Raw genomic sequence first — 18,068 nt, 5'->3', positions numbered from 1 at the left:
CGCGACAGGAAACGGCGCAAAACACAACGTGCTCACACCTCAATTTTGCAGTGAAAAGTGATCCTTTTTTGGCAAAGTGTCTAGCTGTAGTTTTGGTACCCTAGCTCTGCCGGCACCTAGGGAAACCTAGCAAACCTATACATTTTTAAAAAGTAGCCACCCAGGGGAATCTAGAATGGGGTGACTTGACTGCCTCCCACCAGGTTCTGTTACCCAGAATCCCTTTGAAAACCTAAAACATTATAAAAAAAACCACATTTTCCCTACATTTCTGTGGTGGAAAGTACTGGAATCAGCGGGGATCCACAAATTTCCTTCCACCCCGCATTCCGCAAAGTCTTATGAGAAAAATTGTACCTCACTTGTGTGGGTTGGCCTAGTGCCTGCGAAAGGGAACGGCGCAAAACGCAACGTGGTTACACCTCAATTTCGCAGTGAAAAATTACCTTTTTTTTGCAAAGTGCCTAGCTGTACTTTCTGAACCCTAGCTCTGCCGGCACCTAGGGAAACCTAGCAAATCTATACATTATTGAAACCTTGACACCCAGGGGAATCCAGGATGGGGTGACTTGACTGCCTCCCACCCGGTTCTGTTACCCGGAATCCCTTGCAAACCTAAAAAACTGTCCAAAAAACACAATTTCCCCACATTTCTGTGGTGGAAAGTTCTGGAATCTGTGAGAATCCACAATCAAACACTCACACCCAGTCAAAAGATCTGGGTTTAATCCATCACCATTCTTTAGCCCACTCTGCCACCCCAGTTCAGACATGGCTATATGCAAATCAGTCTGACCCTGTGCCTCATGGGAACAGTCCAGCCCGAACTGCTAAGCCATGTCTTCCCTGGACAGGAAACAAGCTACCGAGTTTGATTGATTCAGATGCTCCGTCCATCACCACCCCCTTTTGTACCGCTTTTGGCCGCAATAAGTGTGGCAGTGTATACTCAGACGTGAGTCCCTTGCTCACTTTGCCACTGGATTTAAGCAAGCTGGGCTGAAGACGGCTGGAATGCCAGAAACCGGTCCTCGGAAGCTTGTTTCCGGTCCAGGGAGACATGGCTTGGCAGTTCGGGCTGGACTGTTCCCATGAGGCACAGGGTCAGACTGATTTGCATATAGCCATGTCTGAACTGGGTTGGCAGAGTGGGCTAAAGAACGGTGATGGATTAAACCCAGATCTTTTGACTGGGTGTGAGTGTTTGATTGATTCAGATGCTCCGTCCATCACCACCCCCTTTTGTACCGCTTTTGGCCGCCATATGTGTGGCAGGGTATACTCAGACGTGAGTCCCTTGCTCACTTTGCCACTGGATTCAAGCAAGCCGGGCTGAAGACGGCTGGAATGCCAGAAACTGGTCCTCGGAAGCTTGTTTCTGGTCCAGGGAAGACATGGCTTGGCAGTTCGGGCTGGACTGTTCCCATGAGGCACAGGGTCAGACTTATTTGCATATAGCCATGTCTGAACTGGGGTGGCAGAGTGGGCTAAAGAATGGTGATGGATTAAACCCAGATCTTTTGACTGGGTGTGAGTGTTTGATTGATTTCTGCCCCCCTAGAAGTGGGCTTCTAGGGGGGCAGAAAGGCTGTAATGGTGGTGGGTGGATGGGGGCATTAGCGTGCCCGTTTCCGGCAGCCAGCCCCCACCCTAAAAGAAAGTTCAAAAAACAAATCCCTGGTGTTTAGTGGGCTATCTTCTCCCCCGAAGGGGCAGATTGGGGGCCAATGCCCCGGCAGAAAGACTGTAATGATTGGAGGGGTGGGGGCATGAGCATGCCCGTTTTGGGCAGCCCCCACCCTTATTTTTACTTTTAAAAAAAACGTGTCGAGTGGGCTTTCCGCCCCCCCGAAGGGGCAGATTAGGGGCCAATAACCGATCTGCCCCCCGGGGGCAGAAAGAGTGTAATAATTGCAGGGGGTGGGGGGTGGGGGCATGGGCGTGGCCGTTTCGGGCAGCCCCCACCCTAAAAAAACTTCAAAAAACAAATCCCTGGTGTTTAGTGTGCTTTCTGCCCCCCGGTGGGGAAGATTAGGAGCCAATGGGGCAGAAAGACTGTAATTATTGCCCTCCTGTGGCGATCCCCAAGCAGGGATCTACTGGAGAGGGGTACCATTGGAGAGGAGAGATTCTACCCTTTCCAACGATACCTCTCCCGTCTTTGTACGTGCTCAGGGGGCTGAGATAGCCCCATGAGCACGTAGAAAGGGAAACTGAAATGAGCCTCTTGTTTCAGTTTCACTGAAATGACGTCAGAGCGACGTGCGCGCTGATCGTCATTTCAGAGAAACTGGGGGGGGAGGGGGGCCTCGGAGCTGGGGAAGCTCTTCCACAGCTCCCGAGGCTTTGGGGGAGAAACTGTGCACGAGCACTGTGTGCCATGACTAGCACAGATCGTAATCAGCAGGGAAGGGGTTAATCAAAATGATTCATGGACCCAAGCATTATCAGCAAAAAAAAAATTGCGTTTTTACGGACAACTACTGCTCTTGCAAATTTTTCTCAAAAACTTGGTAGGAGACCATCAGTGGAGCTCATCCAGATTTCTAAATCGAAATGTATATCCACTGGCATGTGTGGGGCAGGGTTTTGCGGCTTTGCTGACATGTACCCGTAATAGTACATCCTGATATATCTGCCACACGGAGCTGGGCCTGCCTTACATTTCTGATCGCTTAAAAACGGAGCCAATTCTGCTGTGGCATAGAATATGGGCGGAAGTAGAGACAAAGCTAAATAGGGACATCCTAATGGATAGCTTGAAATTGGAAGGGGCTTTAAAGATCCCATTGGTTAGAAATGTCAGGGATTTTATGCGTGACCTGGGTCACATAGAGTATTTTACCGACCAGTCTATTATCAAGACGATCTCGAGAAAGGAGCTAAAAAAGGAGGCTCCTCTGTTTCTGGACACATTGAGAATGTCGGCAGAGATCATTAAGCCCACTGTCCAGCATAATCAGCAGATTCTAATTATTTTTAGCATTCAACACTAACTTTTGCACTGGGGGATTGTGACAGTTTTTTATTGACCAGGTTTAGGATGGGGATTTTCCAAAGACTTGTTAGCTTCCCAGGTATGAATGACTGGGCCCAAGAATTACAAATGTGTCCCTGTGATAATCTTGCTGAACAATCTACAATGCATGTTGTTCTATCTTTTACATTTTACAAAGATTTAAGGAAAGTAAGGATTATACCAATTTTAAAATCAATGGGAACCAGACAATGTCATCATATTACAACTTTTGGATAATGAACATAGAGTGTGGAGGATAGCAATGTTTTTTAAAGAAAGTACTTAGTCTAAGGAAATGTATTGTGATTTAAGCACTGAAGTTGCAAAAGCAGCGTTTGACCATTATTATCAATTTTAACATTATTCTGAATTGTATCTTTTTATTTTTAAGTATGTGTATGGAATTGCTGTTTTTATGAACTTTTATGATTGTTTCTAATAGCAATCGAATAAAGATATTTTGATTTGATTTGATTTGATTAATTACCTAAGAGAAATGTGGATGGATTGACAATTCTTAAAGAGTCACGCTTGTTTGGATGTGATTATTCTCAAGAGATAAGCCTGGGTATATGTGATGATTCTTAAAGAATTAAGCTGTTTGATCATTTACCGTATAATACTGCATTTGTATAATGTTCAACTTTTCCGGTACATATAATTTCCGGGCTTTAGGATTCTATCTACTCCAGTACTGCTAAATCTTAGTAAAGTGCCTGTGCTTTTCCCCCAAAACAGGAGCTGTAGATTGAATCTTATGCACCTATGGCATGAAAGGTTAAATGACATATGTAGGTTGCAATTTGTATTTACAGGCCCACATACATGAAAAAGAAATGTGCCTGCTACATGCACTACTCTGCTCTGGCTGGGCTGCTGTTTAAATACCCTGCATTAAAACATCACAATAAAAATGCTTATTTTTTATATTCATAAGTCTCTCCATAAGTGTGCCTTGCAGGACCAAAGAGCATAGTGCGAATATTTAAAAATATGACCCACTACATATTGGAGGTTGGGTGCTCCCACAATGAAAGAAACCCCAAAAGCTATTTCACAGTACATGCTTTGCTAGGATGTTCCCAAAACTGGGCCAGATGGGTTTGAAATTTTTATTCCTAGCAACACTTGGGAAAATACTAAACAAATACCTCAAAATTGTATCTTACTTTTAAAAAAACCTCATTGAAATAAAAAATTAGATTTTAGATAACTTAAGTGGAGAAGTAACTTCTGCTTTGTAAAAATGTACGGTTACCTTCAAATAATGGGCAGACCTTTCGCCAGCATGTAATGCCTCCTTCACTAGTGAATTGTCCAAGTGCGGTTTCCAGAAAAAACACTGGAATACCACAGAAAATGAAGAAGATGACATATGGAATAAGGAAGGCACCTGAAAAGAAACAATTGTGATGTTTATTATACCAGTAATGCACTGTAATATTCCCAAGAAAACAAAGATCCATGATCAAAAGTCATAACGTTTCCATTTTAGGTAGCATTAAAAATAATACATTAATACATTTTATTTTGCAATCAACAAAATAATGCATGTTTAAAACAACAAAGGATGTAGAACAATACAGAGGTGTATGCAGAATTACACAGAATATAAACATATTTGATCAACAGTCAAATCAATTCAGATACATTTAAACCTTGTTCCAAAGCACTAGCATCAGGATAAACAAAGTCTAAAAATGTACATATTTGGAGTTGTTTTCCATGCTTGTTAACATTTTAATATCATCCAATGACTCCATAACAACAGTGAATACAAGTGTATGTGTAATGGTTAAAACTTGGGTGATGTTCAATAAATGGTATGAAATGATGGTGATGAACCATTAAACAGTTGAGCAGAAAATACTAGCTTATACATCATTCAGCAAGCAAGCAGTAGAGACTGGCAATCTCCAAAGTGGCCTTTCAATGGCCTCTCCCTCCTTTTAAGAGACTTTAAGAAGTCAGGCTTTACAGGAAATTATAAGGAGGCACTTGTGACACATCATCGAGAACCAATCTTTCTCAACAACTAAAAATCATGTATGTGTGATAATAATAAATACTCCACATTTGTAAAGCACAAACAATCACCTGTAAGGTTCATCAGGCGCTGGGGGCCGTCGGGAAGATTAAGCAAGCTATTGCCCAGAGTCACATGGTGCTCGGCTAATCTGCCACCGGCGATCGAACCATGAGCCCCAGACTCCAGCATCAGTCATACTGGCCGCGGCGCCACACCTCTCCCCCCCCCCCCGTGATCAGGAAAATGATGTGGTTACTGTTCAATATGAACCAGGTGTGTTCAATGTCTAAGCAGCCTAATTTGGAGTGCTTCTCAAAAATACCGGTGCTGTGCATTATACCAGTCCATTGAGCTACCCTGTTCCTCTGAAACAAGTGCCCGTGAAGCCAGGAACCAATCTGCGATTGCTAAATCACTTAGGAGTGGTTTCTGAACAATTTACAGATTTGGGGTGCAGTCATCTATCTCACATTGCTGAACTGATAGAGATTCTGAAAAATCTAAGCATCACACAAATCACCAGTGTAACAAATTAGTCACGCCTATTTAGCAGAAGAGTGGTAAGAGTGTAGTATGTAGCTGGTGTTGCTTTTAGGAGTACACTGCCTCAAATATATTACAAAAGCATGGTGTGATGGCAGCACATTTTCCATGGACATGACCACTATATTTAGAAAGACAAATACTTTTACCTATAAAACTTTATAGCGCTCGAAGGATAATGTGTGCCAAAACTGGGTTAAGGACGAATAATTGTCATTTGCGAATTACTGAGTTTATGCCCAGATGCATCAACCTTTTTAGGAAGTGCAAACGGTGCGATTCGCAAAAATCGGCCTTTTGCACTTCCTAAATTGGTTTCTGGGATGCATCAAGCATTTTTGGAAATTCGCTATTTTTTGCGAGTTCCAAAAATGCGATTGCTTTTAAGGAATCGCAAATTTGCGATTCCTTAAATGCAATGCATCATCCTCAAAACATTTGCGATTTTACAAATTGCAAATGCAAATTACCACGAAGTTGAACTTCGTGGTAATTTGCAAAAATGTGTAAAAACGCATAAAAATGCATTTTTTAAACGTCTACGTTACAGACACACATGTCCTTAGGACATGTGTGTATGTAACTTACATGTAAAAGTGCATTTCATGGGTGCAGGGGGGGGGTCCTTTGGACCCCCCTCTCCACCCTTGAAAGGCTTTGTTGCATTCCGATTTCAAATTGCGAATTCGCTATTCCCATTCATTCCTATGGGCATTTCAGCCCATAGGAATGAATGGGAATCGCGAATTCGCTATTTGAAACTCGCAATTTTATTGGGATTCGGTAAAAATTGCGATTTTTACCGAATCTCAATAAAATAGCGAAATTAATGATGCATTGCCATTTGCGATTCCTTATTTGCGATTCCTTATTTTTCGCAAATAAGGAATCGCAAATGACAACGTTGATGCATCTACCCATAAAGTGTCTTAATTTCTTTTAATTGAATTTAAATATTTTCCATCACTCTACAGACTTTAAAAAAAAAGTTTCATTTGTTTTTTCCTGTTTCTTTATTTTGAAATATTGTTACAGTTCATTTATAGGTATTTAGGTTTTGTTGTTTGGTAGAAGAAAACAACAACCTACAGCCTGTCCTTTCACACCAGCCAAGTTGTCACATAGTTCACTCTGCATAATTCTCATACTTTGCAACACGAGAAAGAGAAGTAAAAGTTAAAAAAATAAGCATCAATTTGTCAGAATACTAGACTGCCATTTGAACTCTTTTCTGTGAACAAACTTAAAAGTAATCTTTGATGCTTGCTCACCTTCAGAACTCCAGCGTGATTATTTTGGGGATGCTGTAGCACCCACTGCACCCCTACTTCCAGCCCTTAAATCACTTAGGCTGTGGCAACCAATGCACTACCTAAGAAAGTCTCTGTACATTAGTGCCATTTTACTATGCAATCTAGCACCCTTATAGGAAGTCCCATTAGCCGTACACCGTTACCTAAGTTCACAACGTCTCCAGACTGCTGATGACAGCTTCTTCTCTGCATACTGAAGCCAATGGCTGGCACCAAGTGTTTGCATCCCTTCCCTTTACGTAAGTTTTATAGCATTTACTAAGTGCACAGCATTGGGCATGTAGCAAAGTATGGCAGTTCATAACTTGAGGGTATTGGCATCCTTGCTCAACCAACATCAATCTTTACTTGATTTCTGCTAAAACTGGCAACTTTCTATTGGGCATAACAGATCATCAACTTCTAAAACTGCACTTCCCCAGCTGAGAACGTTTCCACATGATGCTCATACCACATTTTGACCCATCATCATCTTATGAAATAAGATGATGATAAGGCTCACTGAAACCAATTTCACAATATGCAGATAAACAAACAGAGGTTACGAATTATTATTCAATAAAATGTTTCCTGTTTAAATTTGTATCTGCTGTAAAATATTGGCAAGCACGTTTTGCAATTCTGTTCATGAACGAAAAGGTCGTAGGCTGCTTTGCAGAGACTTGCTTCACCCCTGATATCAGTGTCTTTTCTCTAACCTGGTTTCTCCAGGATATTGCATTTTCTACAGAGCAACATGCCAAGGATGATGTGATCTCCAACAGTTGCAATAGCACTTTCAAAACATTATTCTTACTGAATCCTGAATTTTAAAGTGGGTTAGTATGTATAACAATCACCATTCTGCTTACTCCTAAACATTCCACAATGTGGTACTTGATCACCAACGATGTTGTAGTCTACAAACCTTTCCAGACCTCTTTATTTCCTCTGATGTCAGTCCAACAAATCCACAAAAGAGCTTCTCTAGCCTTTGTGATGGGTTGTCTTTTGTCATGAAGATAAAACACAGCTCTGCTCCCCTGCTATTTTAGTATGATATCCCATATACATCTTTGCCAATTCAGCACCTCTCTGACCTGCATCTCCTCAGATATTCCAGTACTGTAAATGAATACCCTCTAACCATGTTTTGTTGTCTTTGGTTCAGTCTCCTACTAGCTGCCTAGCCACTTCCCTACTGCCCTTTCCCTCTTATAAAGCCACCTCTGTGTGCATTCTATCTGGGTGGGGATGATACTCAGTAATAGTAAAGTAATATAGACGTGTCATTGTTACCACTAGGATTGGTAAACGTATAGAAACATCTTGCAGCAAAGAAAAAATAAACATCATGGGGCAAGCACTGGGGGTTAATCAAAACATAAGAGCAAAACCAGTGGCAGAGTAGCACTTCCAATCTTGTAGTAGGCCAATACCTATATATCAATGACAATGGTCTCCCAGTTTAATCTTGCTTGATCATGGTATATGTTCTAATTTGTCCCTTTATCCAGGCATATGGTGGGCTGTGTGCGGTGTAATGTTCTTTATTCAATTTGTTTAGTGTATTTTAGGTGTAGCAGGCTTCATATGCATTGCAATGGTTTTAATTAATCAAGTAATAAATAAATAACTTAAAATTGAGAGTTTCTTATCGTAAAAATGCATTTATATTTACTCCATGCAAGGGCTGTATGAATTTAGTTATAAATTTTTAATGTGGAGAAAATGAAACACAAAATATAAGTGATCATGCACATTTGACTTATGTGTTGAACTTCAGCTGATGGATATGTACACCTGTTTTAAGTTAGCATATAGAAACAACTATATATTTTGCCTGGCTATCTACAACTCTCGTGGATATTCCCAAAAAATGTCTGAAATTGAATGCAAGAGTACCCTAAAAAAAATAAGGACCTTATTAAGATTTCGGCAGATGTCCTACTATGTCACAAACATTACGGGTGTCCCGTCTTCTGTACTACAAGAGTCAGTGAATATAATGCGTGTGTAGGACAGGGAAGAGGAGATCCACATTTGTGATGGAGGGCCCGATTCACATAATGAACTTAAGACTCAATCCTAAATTTACTACTATTTTGGTGTTCACAGAATGCACTTACTACTTTTGGCATTCACAGAATTAACTTACTACTTTTGGTATTAACAGAAGTTAGGATTTTGTCTTAAGTTAAAACAGACTTAAGACAGAATCCTAACTTAAGTCTGTCTTAAGTCTGTCTTAAGTTTGTCTTAAGACAAACTTAAGACCAAATCCTTCTAACTTCTGTGAATACCAAAAGTAGTAAATTCATTCTGTGAATGTCAAAAGTAGTAAGTGCATTCTGTGAATACCAAAATAGTAGTAAGTTTAGAATTGAATCTGATGTTCATTCTGTGAATCGGGCCCGGAGTGTCCTGTCTGGCAATCTCTAAATAAGGTTCTAAATCTCTGAGTTCTTCTGGGGGCTTTTTTAATTGAAACCTGGAGTCCTCCAGACTTGCTGCAGAATCCTCTACTATCATAGCCGGCTGAAAGCCAAACATTGTATGTGCAGGTCACCTCAACGCTGACAAGCAGCACCTACATTTATTCCACTACAGCCCTTCTGTCCTTTAGAACAGTCTCAGCATAGACGAAGTGAGCACTCCAATATAGACGAGAGTCGACCAGCTCAACAGTTTTAGAGAGGGGACTCACTACTCAGGATTATATGCCTCTAATTTTAGGAAAATTACTATATTTTGAACTAGGGAGAATAGCAGACAGACATATATGGGAAATCATAGGGCAAGTAAGGCAGTTGGGCTGAATTATGATGAATCCTCCCGGAATCGTTCAGAAATACCACACTGTAAGTTACCACACACCATGATATCAGGACTTTCTGTTGTGGTACTATCACACTGGAATGGTAAGGTGTGCTGTACAATAGGTAACAAGAAAGCTATTTTGAGGAGGCCTCCAAGAATAGAGAAAAACCACTTAGCTTTACCCAATAACGCATCACTAACAATCACCAGATATAGGTATTCTAGAATGTTGCTTTCCTTGATGATGTTGCTTTTGCATGTACATTTCACTTCATTAGCATATTTTACGAGTACTAATTGAGTTTTTTAAACTCACAAATGTCATTTGTGCATTTGTAAACATCTTTACTCACCTGGAGATTTCTATGGCAGGGGAGCGGGTGTTCAAGGTCAAAAAAGCAAAATGTGAAACCCAGCAACATTACCGATTTGTAGGTATTCACAAAATCCTCCCTGGTAATGGCCAATATTATACTAATGAAATTGGTAAGAGTGAATCACTTCCCAAGGCAGGAAAGGAAAGGCAACAGCCACCAAAATTAGAGATGGTGCAACGGTGGTTATTTCTTCCTGATAGAACGTGTTCATCAAGAAGTAAAACTTAGTAAGTAAAATTGCCCCTTTTTATCTGCAAAAATATATACATGCAGCTATTGAGGAAACACAGTTCTCAAAGCTTCAGCATAATTATTTAAAAAGCTGTGACAGGCTCTGGTATACAAGCATAACCTGGAACAAGTTTGAGAATTCCGTCAGTCATAAATATGTACCCAACATAACCATGTTTTTTGCATTTTTTGAAAGTTTAATACACTTTTAGAAATTTCCGTCTATTTCACCATAGAGAGATCTCCACCCCAGTGGTGGAAATTGCCCTATGGCATAGCATAGGAAATTTGACCATGTATAATAAATATCAATGTTAATTATTTTTATATGTTTATTTTAATATTTAAATAAAGGCATACTTCAGCACTACTAATGTAATACTGAATTAAGTTTTTAGCTAATGTAATTCTATTAAATACAAATTATATTCTGAAGTTTGGACTAAAAAGTTACATTAAAAAAATACCCCCTAAAATGATTATTAAAAATGACGAATAGAAATAATACAAAAAAAAGTAATTATATTTTAATAAAAAATACTGTTATGTTTATGTTTAAATCCAAAACTGTTACTAAAATGTTTTAAAATAATATCTAGGTTTTACTTTCAACATTAAATTCAATTAAATATTTTTTTTAAACATAAAATAAATTATTTGAATTTCACATTATTGATTATATTCCAATCAAGTTATCAGTCGCAGTGGTCAACAAATGTGGTGCAGGATTTACCACTGCTCCTTGTTGACAATTGTAACCTGCACACGTAAATTTGTCTCCATGGTCCGTTTTGGGGGGTGGAGATGTGTAAGTCTACACTTTTGAGTAACTTTACACTGGTGAATAACTAAATGTAGTGAAGTTATTCAAAAGTGTTACACCTGGCATCTTTAGGTGTGGTTTCCCCTGAGTTTTTGCCCCTGACCTCCTGTTTTTAACTGTGTGCTGCATTTTGTTTTTGCTGGTGTTAGGACTCTGGGCACTTTATCACTGTGGACCAGTGCTAAAGTGCAAGTGCTCTATGCCTAAATGGTAATTGGTTTATACATGATTGGCATATTTGAATTACTAGTAAGTCACTAGTGCAGCACACTGTGTGAGCTAAGGGACTGCAAATCAGATCCTTCTGTTGAGCCTGCTGCACTGATTCTGCCACCCACATGAGTAGCCCTACAAAGGTGCCTCAGGTCTGCCACTGCAGTGTCTGTGTGTGCAGTTTTAAACTGCCATTTCAACCTGGCAAGGGCACCTACTTGCCAGGCCCAAACCTTCCCTTTTATTGCATGTAAGGCACCACTAAGTAAGGCCCAAGATACCCCAATGGGTAAGGTGCAGTGTATTGAAAAGGTAGCACACATATTGTTGTGTTTGACATGTCCTGGTAGTGAAAAACGTATATGTTTTGGGGGGTTGGAAACAAATGTTATTGATTTTTTTGTCGAAGTATAGAGTGTTCAAGCTGCATGAGACATAAACAGTCTGTTAAAATAAGTTCAATGCAATCATAAGTCCCCATCTTCTCCTGAACAGTCTGAGGAACAACGAGAAAAACATAATACCATAACTCTGATATTAACTTATTACTTTTAGTGTCCCATATTATATAGCATTAACAATCTAGATCTCGCATCATGCTAATCATGCCATTTAGTAAGGCAATACATTGACATGTCTCACACAGTTATAGTTACCTCGCCATCCAACTGGCCTTCTGTTACCTTGTATATCTTCAGGGGAACACCTCTAAAGGTAGCCCACCTTGGCATATTATGGTGTGCTTCTGTGGGCAGCCTCGGGCAATGAGAATTGGAAGTTCAAAATCCATTATGTAGTCCATGCCTGCTTACCAGCTAAATTCCTTTTTCACTACATTGGTTAGCATTGGGGTTGCCTTTTAACATTTTACAAGTGTATTTTCCAATTGGGAGCTGATAGAAAATTGGAGTTTGGTGTCTCTGGACAATTTAAAAATACATCTTTTAGTGAAGTTGGTTTTTAAATTGCAGGTCTGAAAATGGCACTTTTAGAAAGTTGACATTTTCTTACTTTAAACAATCAGTGCCTCTGCCTGCCTCTGATTACATATCTGGACCAGGATGACATTTGGTCTGTTTGTGCATTCACTCTAGACAGTCACACAAAGGGAGTTGAGGTGTGCCCTGCATAGTCTGATGGCCCTTCACCAGACTGATGGGCCTTCCTGAGCAAGAGTGGAGGGAGGAGTTGACACTGACACCTGAATAGGGCTGTGCTTGTCATCACACAAAGGCGTCCCCACCCCCTGTAGTGCATCTGGAGTCTGGGCAGGGAAAAAGCAGGGTCTTGTGCACTACAAAGACCTTTCTTTGAAGTTTGTCTACTTCAAAGGAAGAAATGGATATAAGTACTGAACCTGTGACATATAAACTGAAGTCCTCTGGGTTGAAGACAGTCTGCCAGAAAGAAGAGCGACTTTGGTGTTCGCTTTGCTGGTTTGGCCTGCTGCTTGCTGTTTCTGTTGTGGAAGTGAAAGAACTGGACTTTGATTAGTACATCCTGCTTCCAAGGTTCTACAAGAGTTTGTTTTGAGCTTGCCTCCTATTAAGAAGCCTCAAGGCCATCAAAGACTTGACCTGAAATCACCTGGACTCTCCTGGTGTGAGCCCCACTCCACCAAGTGGTGCTAGATACATTTCCTGGGCCTTTGGTAGTGAGTTCTGGTGATCTATAGAAGAGAATCTATGCATCGTCTCCAAGCGTCACTGGGAATCAGCGCAGAACCACCAAAACTCAACTCATTGTCCTGTCTGCAACAGTGTGTTGGCCCTGCTTGTTCAACAACAACAGCTTACAACACAGACCCCAGATTTTCGTCACAGCTGCCACTGCGGGAGTCCCGAGAACCACATCACTGAAGTTCCCAACGTATCGCACTGACACAGTACCTGCAAAAATGCTATGGAATCGATGCAGCGTGACTTGACATTTGTTGCATCTTACCTGGGTGCTGATTTCTTTATTGACAGTGCACTGCAATAAGGAACTGAGGTATTGTACACAAAAAACAATGCATCATCTCCCCTGCCTAGCGGTAAGGAACAGACACATCACCTGCTTTTTTGATGCTTCACCTCCCCTGTGCCTCGCATCATCTTTGATTTTTGACACTTCTACTTTCTCCTGATCAAGCGCATCCATTGACATACATTATTTAATCTTTGCAAACTCATATCTTGACTTGTGTAAATTGGATTTTTGTTATTTTGGTGTTGTTTTATTTAGTTAGCAATTGGCTATTTTTTAAACCTTGTGTCTAGTCCTTTTGTCATGTTTTCACTGTGTTCACACATTGCCTCTGAGATAAGCCTGACTGCTCATGACAAGCTCAACAGGATGATCAGCACAACCTATATTCAATTGATTCGAGTTAAGTAATGAAATTTGTCTTTCCTATTCCAAATAATGACATTATATATTATATAGTGTATTATAATATGTAACTTATTGATGTGTTTTTATGGAGCATGGTAATATATTGTGATTTTAAATGTTTTTATATTACTTGTGTTTTGTAGCCTTGAAGAAGTCCTGAGACGGTACAGAAAGCATTGGCTACGTTTTGCAGATTTGAAAATGTGTAAATTTAACAACATGTCTCCATTAAACTTCTTATGATTATTTTGAATAGGATAGACACATTTCATTACTTAACTCGAATCTTTTGAATATAGTGTGTGCTGATCATCCTGTTGTGATTGCATTTGTGAATTGTATTCACTAATTTAGGAAATAGGAGGTTTTTTGTCCCATGATCTTTGCACCACATAGATACTATCCCTACAGTATAATAAGTGTGGTATTGTGTGTCTAAGGCCTCCCTGTAAATATTTTGCTCGTACCTAGCTACAAAGGGTGTGAGCAGGGGTTATCTTGTGTGTATAACTTACTTACCCAGACTAGAGTGAGGGTCCCTACTTGGACAGGGTTCAAGCCACTGCCAACTGGACATCCCATTTCTAACTTTAAAAGTATAAGAGTAAACTTACATTTTTAAATTACTCACTTGTAAGTTACTATTGTGTTTCGCCATGGTCCAGTTGAACATATGATACAATATATAACAATAGTAGTAGCTGACCCGATCCGAGAAACAAAATGAAGAGGTGGTGCAAACAGGTGCAAGATCGATATAAAGTATTGCATACTATTCATAAAAGAGAGCGATATCTGTTTACGAACAATTGGAATGTCCCTTATTTAGTACATAGAGAGACAAAGACAGGCTAACTGATAATTTGGGCTTTTATGATCTGTTCACATTGCAACATATTATTTTTTTGCATTATTCTAACTGCCTTGAAGAAAGGCGAAGGATCAGGCAGGCTTCAGGGATTCGTCAGGCACCTAGTTAATGTGCTCACGATAGGAGTGATTCTAAAATCTTTTCTCCAAATAGCTCCTATTTATTAACATAAAGTTGAATTGATGCCATTATTGCTCTATTGACATAAACATTATTAATACTGGTACTGATATTGGAGTGATATGCAATCCGAAGTTTGAACAATGTGTAGTTGATTTAGGGCCCAATCACAAGTGGGACAGTTATTAAAAGGTAAACACGTCCAGCTCTGGGTTTAAATTCAAAAATGAGAAACACATATAGGCCTACTGCACTGAATTCCGAATGTCCCGGTAACAGCCAAGAATTTCCCCCAGTTCATTTTGACCTGCTGAAATTAACCTGGGGATAAGAGTTTACAAGACCAGATATGTAACTGGGGCAGTAATCTTCCCATTGCATAGAAATCTGATGCCTGAACGAACGCGTTGTCACAGGGAATAAAATGTTACCTCCCATTGAGGTCCAAGCATTAAAAGCTAAGATAAAATCTAATACTATATTCTTTTATGTAAATAGGAAATCGCCTTTGGCATTTATTAGTGAATCTTACCTACTACTGAAGAAGTGACCTGGAAAATACATCTTTTATAAGTAATTTTATGACATCAATAATCTTTTTTCTAGAAAAGTACTTGAATTAAATGGTTAAGTCCTGTGCAAAATGAATACTTCAATTTGCTGGCCGATCTCTTTATGGTGCCTTCTTCTAATGCCATTCAGTGACATGCCTTGAATGTCCTTGTTCTTTATTGAAGCAAAAGCCCCCAGAAAAGTGTCGTAAAAAATTTACATTTCATTGGTGGTTATCTTGTCAGGCTTGGAGACATCTTTAGGCCTGTCTTATCTTTGTATGTGCATAGTTCTCCACCTGCTATTAGTAACATTAAACTCGTATTTTGTGAAAATCAAAAAAGTAGTAAACTTACACCAAAGTTTCCTTTTATCTTCATGTAGGTTCTTTTCCTATCATCCATTCCAAGACGCACACCACACTTTGTAAGATGATCACTAAGCAGTTAGTAGTTTTTCTACTAACTACTAGTTTTTCTATTCTCATCCTGTGGCATGCCGAAGTTGATTATCCTATCTGTGTTGTAGAAGTAGTTTGAGGAAGGCATGCAGCCAGTGGGTAAGATCTCTCAGAAGGAGCTCAAAGCAAGAACATGTTGAATAACCAAGGCCCTTGAGTCTCAGTACAGAAAACAGCCTTTGGCTTCCTGTGGCTGCTTCCAGGTGGATGTTTTGACATGCCAGTAGGACCTCTACCTAGCTCTTTTGAATTGGCATGCAACCCCAAAAGGATCCTGCTCAATTGCCTGCAGTATTTATGTTTTCTCTTTTCATTCAGATATTTGATAGTCTGAAAATACTTTTCATAACTATACAGTTGACTTGTTCAAATTTGTGAAACTGAGTCTTGATGTAAGTACTGATGCTCCATTGAAGCTCACATGTAACAGCATTGAGACTCTTGTAGTAGGTTTCAGCCTGTGGACATCGAACTACATTTCTTGTGCTCATCACAAGAGGCATCCGCCACCGAAATAATTTCTGAAAATATTTTATTGCTTAGAAATTTGACCTGAATCTGACCCCCAATATCGTGTTAGCAGTGAAAGCTAGTTTTTCTTTTCACTAGGTCTCATCTACAGGGAGCTGTTACCTGATCTTTATCATTCAATCGAGTGGATGATCTGTATCTTTCCACTTCTCCCACTTAGTGAACTATTATTTTGCTTTTTGTCAGCACCCTGTGGGAGTGCATATGATTTGTGCCCTCTACCTTGAATGTTGCTTCTCCCTTCAAAAGGCACTTTGCTAAAAGCTTGATTAGTGAATTCCCCAGCTTGCATGTTTTACCTTTTCATCTTTTATTTCCTCTTCCCCACCTTGAGCCTCCTCTGGTGCTCCCCTGCGGAGACCCCATTATTCCCTCCCTCTGTTGACTTTCTCCCTCTTCTCTGCCATTGATGACACACTACTCCCACAGCGGTCCTCTAAAAAACGTTTTTTTCATTATTTCTTGGAGGGTCTACCACGTTACATTTTCTGGAAAACTGCTAAATGTTTAAACAGCACTTTCATTCCTGTTTAAATCAAGTTGTGTGATAATTTATATTTACTGCTCCAGCAAGTGTTCACTATCTTGGAACAGTGGAAAAAAGAAATGGCAGCCAAGTCATGCCATGTGCATGTACGTGTGGTGATGCATTCACATGCACACATCATCAGGCTGGGCTGCCATGTCGAACTTATTGGGCAGCCCAGAGGTGATTTTCTAGAACCAACAGAAGAACCAGATCACCTGTTGTGTGGAGGCTCACTGACTCAGTTAATACCTTCTGGGGTGATGTTTGCGTGGCATCAGCGCATATTGTACCATGTGGTGCTTGTGTCTTTTGTTTCAATCCACAGCTTTTTTATGTATTTGTAGTTATTATATTGCTCTACATAGCATGTCAGAGTGCCTGTGTCTTTTCGTCTGGCTGTTTTCTCTGTTTCAGTGCGTGTGTGTTTTTTTGTTTTTTGTGTTAGTCTCCCAGTCAGCTCAATGCCATTGCTTTTTTTTTATTTAAAAAATATTTTTTATTTTTTCTGTATTTACTGATACTAAAGGGCAAGGGCAAAGAGCATTGGCAAATCCAATAGTTGGGTATTGGCAGCTAGAAATTAGAGACCTATTGGCTTTGCCAAAGCTTGTTTACTTTTACTGAGTTACTTCGACGAGTTCCTTCTTCAACGAGTGCTTTCAGAGTCAGTGGTGGTTTTATTTTGCTTAGATGAGGACCGTTTTACTTCTACATAATGGAATGATTAGTGCTTCCAAAATGCTGTAGCGCCTGCTTCAGTGTGATAGTCCATCTGCTGATTACCTTCAGCCAGATTGCTTTATTATAAGATGCTCCTGGTGGCAAACAAGGATGGCTGTAAAAACGGTTTGCCAAGTTTATTTTGAAAAGCCGGCCCTTCCTTCCACATTACTGGATCTTCACTTCACTAGTATTCTACTCTTGAACATCCTTCGTCGCCTGGTCTACATGAGGTATTTGACACAGTGGTCAAACTGTAGGTTTAGAAAGAATCCCAAGATTTCCACACGAAGCACTGCCGGACATTTGTTCTTTATGGACGTTTACAGCATTAAACAGGTGTTATTATTACACTCTTCAGTGGTACTAATTTTTTGAATCTCATAAGGATGAAAGGCTTAATTAGGCTTCAAATATGTGACTTGCAGTTGGCGCAAATGTTGCTCCGTTAGGCACATTAGCTCATACAGCTGTAACCTTCTTCGATGCTGCCAAAATCCTCCAGCCAATGTTTGTGTCAAGCGTTTCTGAATTGTTAATTAGGGAGGGTATTTTTTATTGT

The 18,068-nt window shown here is 40.0% G+C and overlaps 1 protein-coding gene across 1 annotated transcript in view; it reads right to left on the bottom strand.

Annotated features, from left to right (window-relative positions):
• Window positions 1-18,068, bottom strand: part of SLC6A11 (solute carrier family 6 member 11) — a 726,232-nt gene that overhangs the window by 611,540 nt on the left and 96,624 nt on the right. Inside the window, exon 3 of the mRNA XM_086938949.1 lies at window positions 4,278-4,412. Within this exon, the coding sequence (XP_086795075.1) occupies window positions 4,278-4,412 (135 nt within the window). The remainder of the gene's footprint in view (window positions 1-4,277; window positions 4,413-18,068) is intronic.

The sequence above is a fragment of the Lissotriton vulgaris genome, chromosome 9 (assembly GCF_964263255.1).
Source record: "Lissotriton vulgaris chromosome 9, aLisVul1.2, whole genome shotgun sequence".
NCBI classification, from domain to species: domain Eukaryota; kingdom Metazoa; phylum Chordata; class Amphibia; order Caudata; family Salamandridae; genus Lissotriton; species Lissotriton vulgaris.
Note: the sequence above shows the minus strand (reverse complement) of the source record. Positions and strands in the feature narration are given on the sequence as shown.